Below are 12,842 nucleotides of genomic sequence, written 5' to 3'. Positions count from 1 at the left end.
ACTGCTGCCCGCTGGCTAATTTCCGGCCCTCAGCGCTGTCTGGGAGCAGAGCAGAGCAGAGCAGGCTGTGGGTGCTGCTGGGGGCGGTGGACTCACACCTGCACATCCCGTATGAAGACACTCCTGGCAGTGAGGTGCTAAGTTATCCCTGAGGCTGTGTGTGTGTGTGTTTGTGCACGTGTGTGCTTGTGCGCGCGCGCCTGTCCGTGGTGTGTCTGTGTGGGTGTTGGGTGGGATTCCTGGTGCACCGGGGCATCAGCTCTGTCTGAGGAGCCCCCAGTACTGTTCAGCACACTACAGATCCGTATATTTTCACACTGCTAGATCGCTGAATACAGCGGCTGCTGGCTGCCTGGAGCCTCAGCTGCTGACTGTCCTTCGCTGCTCTGTGCCTCCCCTCTCTTTTACCTTTGGAGTCCCAGTCTGGACCTCCCTTTCTGAGGCAGGGATAATTAGCAGTGGGCTGTCTTCCCCAGGGTCCCCGTCCCCGGAGGGGTAGTTTCTGACTGAGGCTTGCTAATTGGGGATGTGTCTTAGAGCGCCTTCCTCACCAGCTCCCCTGACTGCTAGCTACTGATTAAATTCATTAGTGTGAAAGAGATGGGACTGAGGTTTTCTGGCCTGAAGCAGCCAGCACAGAAATGCACCCAGGTGGCCTGAAACAGTTAATGCAGCTCCCCCAAGCGCCTCGCTTATTAGTGGGGAGTGATTCACCTGCCTAGGAGAGAATCTGACTCACAGATGATTTGAAATGCGTGTGTAGGCAGAGTAGACTGCAGAAGAAAGATCCAGATCTCAGAGACCTGCATGGCCCTGCTCAAATGGCGTAGAAGTGGAAGTATTTTTAGATGCTCATTAGAAGCCCTTCTAGCACACAAACTACTGCCAGCTCATTGTGATGCCGCTTCCTTGACCAGGTGAAGATTCTGGGCAGGGTGGCAGGTTCAGGTTTGAGGGGAGGCGGGAGTGGGAGCAGGTCTGGAAGCGGTTGTGCTCCCGCACGCCCCCTGGTGGTGAGTGTAAAGAAGATCTCGCCTCACCCACATGCACGTGGGGTTTTAAGTGATGAGAAAGGGATTCAGAAGGATAAACTGGAATCCTGGTGAGAAGCGACCGTCCCAGCCTGACAACTGCTGTAACTGGGGAAGCATGGAGTCAGATAGTGCTTGGGAGGGGAGGATGAGAAGTCTCATGTTTGGACTGTGTTTGTCTCACAATCACCACAAAATAAAAGTGTAGAAAATTCTTGTGGTGTACTAACTCTTTTTTGTACTTAAAAGTTACTCAGATTAACATGCGTTTATAATTAAATCTGAACATATTTTGAAGTCGTCACTGTTGCTTTTTAAGTAGAACAATGCCTGTGATGTATGAGAAACAGGGAATAAATCAGGATTTGTGTGCGTATGCATGTGTGGCATTTTACTCAAGTACATTTACTTTGTTAAAACATCTACGAGATTTTAGGGAATTTAGGATCAGTTTAAAATGGACTGATTATAATGAACAGTGTATTTCCCCCAAAATTTGGAACAAGGCCTGTGATGGTAGAAGCTTTAAAAAGTTGAAATTTTCCCCATGCCCCAGAGAATTGTGTAGTTCTTTGTAATTATAGACACTGAGTGACCCAGACCAAAGGCTCATCAAAGCAGGGGTGACGGTGAGGGTGAAGGTTACCTTATCAGTGTGTTCGTGTTCTGCTTAAATCACACAGTGTCAGTTCATGGCAGACACTCAAGTCAGGTAATAGACGTGGCTAGAATCCCAGCATATGGTTGTTCCGGAGCTGACCAATGAGTAGCATTCCTGAGAAATGCAGACAACTCTGAATGATTATAGGATTGCTCTTTCCCACAAATACACACCTTAGGGCATTGTATACCCGGGTACCAGCTCTGGATCAGAGAGATGACAGGAATGAGTTTCAGGAGGACTTGGGAACCCACACCTTTGGGAGGACACAGTTCCAGGTGTGGCACACCACTTCTTTGATGGGTTTTCCCTAGATTTCTTTTTTAAAAAGGTGCAATAAACATGTTTGGAAATGAGCACTAGTGCTGATAAAAGCATGTTCCCCCTGCACACTGACGGGTGGAAAAGGGGACGCAGTCACCTTTCAAAGTCCGGCTGAGGCTATAGTTGTCCCCGGAACAGAAGGCTCATTAAGCTACTTAAGCTATAGTGTTGCAGTGTTGAGGACTCCAGAAAACCCATTGGAACTGTTCTTGGATCTGTTCCTTAGGGCACTGGTTCTCAAGGTGTCATCCCTAAAGCAGCAACATCACCTGGAAATTTCATAGAAATGCAGCCCGGCGGGATCAGGGATGGGGTCAGTGTTCCACGTCCTGAGGCCCCCACCTATTTCTGTTTGAGAATCCCTGCTTTAGGGAACTCTAGGAGGGGACACACTGTGGGCTGGGTTTCTGGTTCTACCTTGCAGGCGGCTGGAGGAAAATAAAGTGGGAAGTTTGGTGGTTAGGGTGCGGGCAGGAACAAGGATCTGCTCGGAGGGTGGGTAGACGATAGTCTAGCCCTAGAGCAGAGCCGCAGAGACTGCTTTGTGCGTGGTTGGGGAGGCCAGCTTGGGTGCTCACTGCTCTGCCAAGTGACCAGTCAGAACTGGATCCGTCTGGCTGGTTTGTTCCAGTGGGAAAGCGTGGTCTTTGCTTTTTGGGTTTTAGTTATTTCTCATCAGAGGTCATGGGGAATAGAAGTAGGATTTTTTTTTTTTACCCACTTAAAAGCCATGGGGAAGCCTTGCCTCGGTGAAATACTGCAGCCAGCAAAATTAAATTTGAATATACAAAGTTCAGGTTCATTGGATTCCCTATTTTCTATTTTAATGAATAACTTCAATTAAGAGGTAACAAATATCTTCTATCCGTCTGAGCTGAATATGAGAGCAACCTCTCCACTCCTAGAATGTCAAGAGAATTTGTTTCCAGTTCCTATTTCCAAAAGTCAGATTTCTCCTTAGTTTTTTTTAAAAAAATTTTACTTTACTGGTACATTCTAGATATGTGCAGTGATAACATTTATTGTAGGGAGTGTGCACCTACACACATACATAGTGATGCTGCTTTTTTCTTCCCCTCCGACGCTCACCCCCTCCTTATTTACAAAAGCTGTTTCTATTTTTTCCCTTTTTTTCTCTTTCTTAGTGTAAAAGCTGCTCTGAGTTTTTTGTTTTTTAAGGATCTAGGTCTGGCCCCTTGTTTCTGAGTTTCCACTCTGCTCTCCCCTAGGTGGGACACTAATTACCAAGTCTGAGAGTGTGATAGCCACACCGTCCCCACATGGATCAGGATTTCTAAAGAGAATACCTGCTGCACAAGTTACCTTAACCAGGGGAACTACACGGACATGGCATTCACTCAGGGAGAGGATTTTCTTTTCACTTTAATTAGAAAATACACTTCATACATACATATATATAAAGTATTGATAGAAACAAACGCAAGAAGACCCTGATAGTGAATCTTCAAGGGTCAGTAAGAGCTGCACTTGGCATTGCCTGATTTGGGCAAGGAGATTACACCATGAAGCAAGGAGAACGGCCAGCCAGCCCGTGCTGTTTCTCTTAATGTCTCGCGTCCTCTCACAAGTGACACTGCCTCAGCACCGCTGGCATTGTGAGGGTGGAGAACAGCCTAAAGACCCGAAAGGTGTGAGAGGAGGTGTCTGTACTGAGGCCAGAAAGCAAAATAGCGTGCGGGTGTGGCTTGTTGCTGTCCTCACGGTAAAAGAAAAATCTGTGATCTTTGAACTTCTTCCACATAGAGTAAGGTCAGGGAGGGAGGTTGTCATAAGGAAGACTTGTGTTTTAGGAGTGGATGAGGTCACACTCCACTTATTGCTGCCACTGAGATCACCTGAGGTGATCCTTATCTTCCTGAAGAAAAGTACCTGTGTGAGTGGTGTGTTGTGTGTAACGTGCAGCCGAATGGGTTTACCAGTAGACTTCCTTTAGGACTGAAGCATCACTGGGGTTTATTTAGTGATGAACTGTTTAGGTTTTGGTTCTGTGCTGACAGGTGCTTTTACAGCAGGGGATGCTGATGACTGGAGGGTCAGTTGTGAAGACTTGCTGAACGTGTACATGATCCATAGTGGTCTATCAGATGCAGGGGGAGCTTTTGGCACTGGATCTTTCTGGTTAGAAATGAATCAGGAGATGAGGGCAGATCTACTGAGCTGGAGATGCCGGCCAGCGGCAGATCCCCGGTGAAGTGGGAAGGAAGTTCTCTTGGAGCGCACAGGCCTGTCCCTCTGCTCCGGGCACTTCAGAGTATCCAGTTAACAAGGAGCTGTCTTGGGTCCTTGGTGACCCTTTGGTCCCACACTTGACCCTGTGCTCATCCAGCCATTGAGACATACTTGATTCTGGGTGGCAGAGGGAGATTTGCAGTGCTGTAGAGCCATTGGTAGACCAAGAAGAGGATGGGGGCGGACGGTAAGCAAAGGTCTTAGGTGTGCAGGGGACCCAGAGGCCTCTGCGCAAGAGGCTGGGCATGGAGGAAGTGCAGGGCTCGGTGCTGCTGTCCCCCTCCTCCTGTAACTTCTCTCCTGTGGCTGCTGCCTACATCGAGGGGACTAAATGGAATCTTTGTCTGTCTAAAAGGAGATTAGAGATTGGGTAAAAATACTTAAAGTACGTTTTGATTTTCAATGTTCGTCAAGGGCCTATTAAGACCAATGTCTCTCAGGTAGAGAAAATTAAAAGCACCAAAGTACTCTTGCCATGAATTGCTTACTTAGAATCTTTATTCTCTACATTCTAGGTTCGGAACCTCACTTACATGGTGACCCGCAGGGAAAAGATTAAACGATCTGTGTGCAAAGTCCAGGAACAGATATTCAATCTTTACACTAAGCTCTTGGAGCAAGAAAGAGTTTCAGGTATGGATTAAGCCCTGGTAGGTCAAAATGTAGGGCAGAGGTTTGTAAGCCTCTACACTACCATTAGGAGAAAATAATTTGTTCTTTGGTTTTCTTCTGTCTACCCCATAGAAAACTTAGGAAGCACAGGTTTTCATATTTAAAGAAAATCTTTAGGCATTAGAAGAAGCATTATTGGTATAGTGAGAAGAGCTATGAATTTGGCCTCAAATAGGAGTTGAGTCCTATATTCTGCATTTGCTGGCCAAACACAAGAAATCTTACTTTTCCCTCCCAATTTCTTTATATCTAAAATGGGGATAATATGTCAAGCTACTTCTTTGAACTGTCATAAGACTCAAGTGAAATAGTAACTTATACAGATTTTTAAACAATATATACTATATATATATATATACTTTTTTTAACACACAAGAGCATCAGTTCTTTATGTATTTATTTTGTGGTCCTGTGGATCAAACTTGGGGCCTCATGCGTATGAGGCAGGCATTTTACCACTGAGCTACAATCTCCAGCTCTAAAGCTCCTGGTAAATTTATCATGGAGATACCAACACACATTTATCTGTAGCATATCAATCTTTTGGATCTTCTTCTAACTAATGAAAATACCTGTTAAGCTTGACAACATGCGTTCCATTTCTTCAATAATACTCACAGTGAATTTTGTTATGTGTGTAGATGGAATTTTGACTGTTCCTGATATACAGTACCAAGACTCACGCCTTTCTTTTATATCGCTCTGGGTTGGGCAGAGTTTTAGCAAAAGAACTAGGATATTTCTTTCTGTCCTCTGGAGAACACATCAGTTACTTGGAATCAGATGCAAAGCTGGGCAAGTTGTTTAACCTCACTGGGACTCCTTTGTTCTGTAAAAGCCTGTTGGTGTAGAGTTGACCTCTAAGCTGCTTTTCAGCACTGAGTCTCAGGAAGAGTTCCTGTGAGCCTCTCAGAGAGTGCTGCACCGAGGAGTCACGGACCAGGTCGGTGGCAGGCTGGCCCTCCGGGGCGCATCATGAGCCGTCTCCGCCTCAGCCCGCCCTTCAGGGTTACAGCAGTGCATTCCTAGTGCTTGTACTGCACCGAGTCATAGTTTAGTCACTTTCATTCTTCTGCATTTGTGGCTTTTTGTCTCTATCTAGATTCTTAGGGTACATAATGACAACAAAGAAGTGGTTAGAACCTCTTAACAATTCTGTTTTATAACTGTGTATGTGACTAGAAGTGACTTGGTCAGCTGAACAAACAAAGTGGGAAGGGAGTTTATAATATTTTTGAAATGTTGCACAGTTTAGTGACATTAACTTGCTGATACTACTTTAGATATTTTATCCCTAAGATTAAATATTTATTAGATGTATGAAGTGTATATCATTAGCTGGAGCTTGGAGTTCATTCGTGAAACTTTTAAGATAAATTTTTCCAAGTACGGCATCGTAGGTAAAAGCAGTTCAGTTCCGATTTGGCCTCCGAAGTCCACTGCCTCTGTTCATACTGCTGGAGCTGAGCCGCCTGGGGTCACAAGTGTGAGCTGTGCGCGTGGAGCGATGCTGGTGGGAGACTGCCTGTGACTCTTGCTCCACAATGAGTAATGACCTATCCATACAGGCTGTAAAGAGCATTTCCACCCACCCTCACTCATTTTGCCTGGGTCCTACAGGCAGCTTTTGTGCTATGGCCGAGGTTTGTACCTGGGTGAGTGAGTGAGATTCCTGAGAAAGTTAAGGAAGTATTTTGAGTCCCGGACTGTAATCTAGATCCGAGGTCCTATTGCTGTTCTCGAAAAGGCAAACAAATAATCCTTTTATAAGAGCCTAGTTAATATGAGTGTTTGAAAACTCCATCATTCAGTTGTGGGACGCGCACGCACTCGAAACCCTGTAAGATGGCTATTCTCCAGTTAAAAGTTTTGCTTATGTTCTTACTTGCATCTGAAGTTAGTCTCCCGACGTGTGAGATAGATGACTGCCAGGGAGTGGAGCAGATGACCATGACTACCTGTGCTTTCCATGGTTCAAAGCCTGGTGTGATGCTGAGCGTGGCTAGGTGATTGTGCGGAGGGGGAAGGTCCGCAGGGGCAACAGTGCCCGGGGGCGTCTGGAGTCCGAGGCTCTTCAGAGACATGGATTCCACGTCAAGCAGATTAGAAATAAGGTTAGGCAAGATTGGTGCCTGTACCTTTCCATTTTTTGGTAGTATGTGATTCAATGAAAGAAATATATTAAATGTGGCATGAAGGTTGATTCTAATGACTGAGAAAACAGGCGTTTCCAAGCGAGCAGATTGTACAAAAGGGCCCCCCTGCCCACAGTTCTGGGCTTAGCATTGCTACTGATGGCCGCGCGCTGGCACTGTCCACGACGCTCCCGCTCAGGTGTGGGGCCTTGTTTCCCTGGTGGCTGAGCTCTTGTGGGAGACAGCGTGCATGACAGTTGCTCTTTGGATGTTCCTGAGGCTTCTCCAGAAATGTCCTTCTGATCAGCTCTAGTATGTTGTCAGTTCACCTCATGTTTCTCAAACCAGCGATCGCATTTAGTAGTGGGTAGTGAGAGGGACTCGGGGGTCCTGACTAACGTCCAGAACAAGTGTGGAGGATAAGAAGTGTGGGAGTGCAGGTCAGGTGACGAGGCTTAATTTACAAGGTGGGGATGACAACTTAGACGGTGAATGTTTAAGTGAAGGACGTGGTAAAATACACATTGGCATGAATCCTCCTCAGAATACTCCCCCTGCTTTTCAGCTTATCCCGTTGTTCTTACCACTTTTTGAAGCAGTGCTCAGGTCCTCTTGTGGATGTCTTGATGAGGTATGATGAGCAATACAGGGAGTACTGCTGCCCAGTGCCGTCCAGTGGAAAGGCGGGCTCATAAAAACCTCAGTGTGCCCTCACCCACCTTTTTCACTGGGTCTGGTGCCGTGCCATTCTGGCCCTTCCCCAAAGTCAAACTGACTGGGAAAGGTAAACGGATCCATGCAGGACATCCAGGTGGTCACAACAGTGTGGCTAAAGATTCTCGTGAAAGGACTTCCAGAACTGCTCCAGAAAGTGGCAAGAATGATGGGATAAATGTATTGGAGGGGAGGAGGAATATTATTTTGAGGGGATTAATGGCAGTGTGTCTTACGGTAATACATTTAAAAAATTGAAACATTCACTGTATTTGTCAGTCACACCTCTAATTTAAGGAAATAAGAGCTTTTACTAGTTACACTGGGGATTGTTTTTTTTTTTTTCTTACTGTGATTTGCAACAAAAGAGACATTTAATCTATACTTAAATTAGATGACAATTCATTTGAATCCAACAAAGGGATTTTTCATATAATGATATTGAATAATTTTTTGAACACTTGACTATGTGTCAAGAGCCATTTAAAATTTTTTTCCTTATTCATTTCACATATTTACATGTGTTTATCCTCAAAGCCCTCCTCGGAGGGCTTAGATACTTTGGAGGAAGACCCATAGACATCCCAGCCCTTGCCCTTTGGCGGCCGGTCTCACAGGGCAGCCGTATGCACACGGTGCAGCCCCAGGTAGGGGAGTGGAGGCAAGCACGGATGAGCTGACGAATCCTGTTTCAATGAAAATCAAATCTGTTATTTTGGAAATCAGATTAGCTATTTTGTCTGAAGGAAAATATAGTCCTTGCTACTGTTTCATGAAAAATTAACGTGAACTTAGCTGTTGAAGGAAAAAAATATCTTGCGTGAGTACAGATTCTCAAAGCAGGCGGTATCTTTACTGTAAAAATCAAATTTTGACAAACTGGGCAGCTATATGCTCTACCGTTGGTGGGAAGTTTGCAGACTGGGCAGTGCTAAGGGTCAGGAATTTTCTTCCTTTGGACTTGCTCCTGTAATCTTTTTTTTTGTGGTTTTATCCGCATAGGTGTGCCTTCTTCCTGCTCTTCCCCTTCACTGGAAAACATGCTTTTGTTTAACAGCCCTTCGGTGGGCCCCGATGCTCCCAAGATAGAGGACTTGAAGTGGCATTCTGCATTCTTCAGGAAACAGATGGGTACTTCCTTGGTTCATTCGCTGAAAAAGCCTCATAAGCGTGACCTACTGCAGAGTAGCACTGGGAGCGAGGGCAAGGCCCTGCTGAAGCAGCCAGACGCGTGTGGCGGCAGGGAGGGGCTGGTGGTCCCAGAGAGCTTTCTGAGTTTTGAGAAGACTTTCGCAGAAGCACGTTTCATGTCAGCGCAACAGAAGAATGGTGTGGTGATGCCAGACCATGGGAAAAGAAGAGACAATCGTTTTCATTGTGATCTCATGAAAGGAGACTTAAAGGATAAGCCTTTTAAACAGAGTCACAAGCCTCTCAGGTCCACAGACATGTCTCAGAGGCATCTGGACAACGCAAGAGCTGCCACCTCTCCCGGAGCAGGGCAGTCAGCACCCGGCGCCAGGAAGGAGATCGTGCCCAAGTGCAATGGCTCCCTAATCAAAGCGAACTATAATCAGACTGCAGTCAAAGTGCCTACCACACCTGCCAGCCCGGTGAAAAACTGGGGAGGATTCCGGATTCCAAAGAAGGGGGAGCGGCAGCAGCAGGGAGAGGCCCACGAGGGGGCCTGCCACCAGCACTCAGACTACCCGTACTTGGGCTTAGGCCGAGTTCCAGCCAAGGAAAGGGCAAAAAGCAAATTAAAATCCGACCATGAGAACGATGGGTATGTCCCCGATGCAGAAATGAGTGACTCGGAGAGCGAGGCATCGGAAAAGAAATGTATGCACGCCAGCAGCACCATCAGCAGGAGGACAGACATCATCAGGAGGAGCATCTTGGCCTCTTGATGACGCAGAGGTGGCGCAGGGCGCACGTGGGCTTGCTGGGTGTGCTGGGGGCGAGCGCTGATAACGGGGGACGAGAGAAACACATTATTCCCAAGATACACGAACACATTTACTTGTCACTCAAATTGAATTTTTCCCAGGGTCCTTTATAAATCGTTGTTATGAGAAGTTTGTGTTATTTGCAACTCACTGAGGCAACAGAAGAATAGATGGTAACTATGAGACACTCCTAAGAGCAGAACCTGAACTAAACACTAAAACAAGAACGAATTAGGTTTTTAAGAGGGCAAGGCTCAAATCAGCCTAATGAATTTTAATTGCCCTCTGCTTTCTTCCCAAAGCACAAACTCTTGGTTACCTGGACGTACACAATCAGACATAATTCTGTATAGTGCATCAGTGCCACTTATACCCTCATGTACCATTTATAGCCCGTAAAGCTTGTTTGCTAGGACTGTGATAGATCTTGAAATTGTTTTGGCCCACAAGGCTGTTTTTGTTGCATTCATAGTATACAGGCAGCAGCTCTGAAGCTTCAGAAACACTAGGGAATTCATGTGTAAATATAGCAGTCAGGGAAGAGAGAATTTTTAAAAAGGTCATTACTGGAAGAGCTGAAAGGACGAGGAAGAGCTGCTGCAGCTTGGTGATGAAGGTCCTGCTGGCAGAAGCCTGCAAGTGGGTTGTGGGTGTAGGACCGGCAAAGGTGAAGGCGTTTGGAAAGTTTTCTCCCTGAGGATAGGCAGTTAGGGTCCAATTTTTCCAGTGCCATTGACCTTCTTCCCTAACCACTGGTTCTTGGGCCAGCTTGGGGTTTCCCTAGCCATTGCTAATACCTGGCCGTCTGGCTTCTGACAGTACAATGGCTATTCAGGTTCAAGCGATGAACTCCAGACTCTGATGCATATTTCCCAGAGCCAGGCACTAGCGCGTGTGCTGGTGAATCCGGGTTTCTATCATAAACGGATTCCTTAAGAAAAAAGGAAAAAAAGAAAAAAAAAAAAAAAAGAAAAAAGTGAAATAGGTTTATATTTTAAAACAGTAGAAAGGCAATAAGTTGCGATAAGTTCTTACCATTGACCAATACAGGAAAGAGACTGAAGTGTACCCTTGAGTAGGTTTGCTGGAGTCAGAGTTTTAAACTCTTAATTTGTAACTTGGATTTTCTGATTGCAAACGGCAATAACTAGTAAGTTATCAGCAATAATAAATTTAGCATTAAATTTGAGTACAATGTTCTGTTCTTGCACTCTCTGTAGTGCACATGTGTTAAGACAGTGGATAGTGTTAAGGTCCTGTTAATTTTCTTTGGAATTCAATGTAGTTGTGAATCAATCTTAAGAGAAGGAAGGTTTAAATAGCAATGAGATGTAGAATTGTGGGCATTTGGAAGAAGCCCAACTTCCCCTAAATTACGCTTTGGTTTGTTACTATCAGTATTCAGATTTCTGAGTTATTTGTACATCTGTTTCCATGTGGCAGGGACATTCTGATACTTAATGAATACTGCTTTGAGTTCTGTAGTTAACTTCCAAGTCTTCCAGATGATTGTCAACGAAAGAAAAGGCTTATTGAATTCCATCTTGCTATGCAAGTTTTATCTGATGATCAAGTAGTAGATCTGATGCATCCCCATTGTATGTATGACATTTTCAAACCAAGTCTTAACTTTTCGAGTACATTTAGTAGCTAATTCAGGGGAGGGGAAAGAATGACCCAGGTTTTTAGATTGACTATTTTTGAGCTATGGGGCTCACTTTGAAAGACTGCGGTCCAGATCAGCTTGTTGCTACAGATATTAGAAGGTTCTTAGGAATCCAGGTTGTACGTTCACTCATAGAATAATTTAGATGCTTTTGCATACGAGCAAAAACCTTTTGCTGGATACAGGAGAAGGTTGGACTCTACAGTTATCTTTTGATTACAGCAACAGCTTTGGGCAAGAGTAGAATTTATAGAAGGATAATTTGTGAAGCCATAGACAGAAAATCTAAATTAATCTAGTAAGTATATGACCTCTCACCATTTTAAGAGGTATCAGATTCATTTGCACTATGAGGAATGCTAGTTTTGTGCAAAAATAATGCCTTACCTATTTTTTCCCCACATTTAGGTTGAAAAGCTTTCAAATGTTCCAAGTTATGCTGAACCAAAAAATAAAACAAAACACAACAAAAAAAATAAAAATAAAAAACCCCATTAAAAAAAACAAAACACAAAAAAATAAAAGCCCACAGTTTTTATTCCTGCTTCAAAATGCAAATGGTATAGAGCACGGTTTCTCTGACAGTATAATGATAGCTTTGTAAGTTAGTTTCATGTCATGCTGGGAACTCTGTATGAGGTGGCCATAAGCAGCAACCAGCCCGACCTACCCACTTGCATTCTATTAGTGTGGAACCATTTGCTTTTGTTTTTCTTTTCTTTTTTTTTAATCTTTCCTTGTGCATCCTGACCAAGAAATATCTTTGATTATGATCAGTGTATTATGTCAAAATGTAGGCTAGTTAAAACTTTTGTAAAGTTGCCTGGAATGTCATTTGTTAGGTTATAAACACAAAATCTAAACGAAGGGTTTTATGTGTTGTGTACAAATCAATTATTTTGAAATGGACAAACGTCATTACATTTGTAACCTTGTACAGAGGATTTTCACTATGTGCCTAGCTTGGTGTCCATTCAGCTAAAATTGAAAAAAAAAAAAAAGGTGCATGAAGAGTTAAAAATCAGAAATTAAACAAAATATATGTAGAGATGACTATTTTATATTACATGGCCCAATCCTGTATTTATTTCTACCCCCTTTTTGAAAGTATTTATAAAACTAGTTGAGGACAGCTGTATTTTTTTGTTGGAACTATTTAGTAGAATTTGTGCCTTTTTGTCTGTATGTGAATAAATGCTGTACATTTTGCAATACATTTTAAAGTGTCCTTTGAAATGTGCTTTTGCTAAATATTTAAAGGTGTGTGTCTACTATTTCACATGTTAGTATATGGGGGAACCTGCTAAGCTTATGGAGGAGTGCAGGCTTACTGGGCTGGCTCTGGTGATAGATTTCACCACGGATGGGTTGGATTTCGGTCTTCCTCATCTGGAATCATTTCTAGAATACAAGTTCGGATCCGAAAACACCTAGTTCTTG

At 44.2% G+C, this 12,842-nt stretch overlaps 1 protein-coding gene across 9 annotated transcripts in view; it reads left to right on the top strand.

Moving 5' to 3' along the window:
- The window catches only part of Jade1 (jade family PHD finger 1), a 72,682-nt gene extending 60,064 nt beyond the window's left edge, over positions 1–12,618 (top strand). For all 9 annotated transcript variants that reach the window (XM_005386729.2, XM_005386728.2, XM_005386727.1 and 6 more), the window contains 2 exons: positions 4,782–4,899; positions 8,790–12,618. In XM_005386729.2, the coding sequence (XP_005386786.1) occupies positions 4,782–4,899; positions 8,790–9,697 (1,026 nt within the window). In that variant the 3' untranslated portion in view covers positions 9,698–12,618. The remainder of the gene's footprint in view (positions 1–4,781; positions 4,900–8,789) is intronic.
- Positions 12,619–12,842: the final 224 nt, after the last annotated feature.

The sequence above is a fragment of the Chinchilla lanigera genome, unplaced genomic scaffold (assembly GCF_000276665.1).
Source record: "Chinchilla lanigera isolate Chin_1 unplaced genomic scaffold, ChiLan1.0 scaffold00027, whole genome shotgun sequence".
In the NCBI taxonomy this organism is placed as follows: domain Eukaryota; kingdom Metazoa; phylum Chordata; class Mammalia; order Rodentia; family Chinchillidae; genus Chinchilla; species Chinchilla lanigera.
This window is presented reverse-complemented; position numbering and strand designations above follow the sequence as displayed.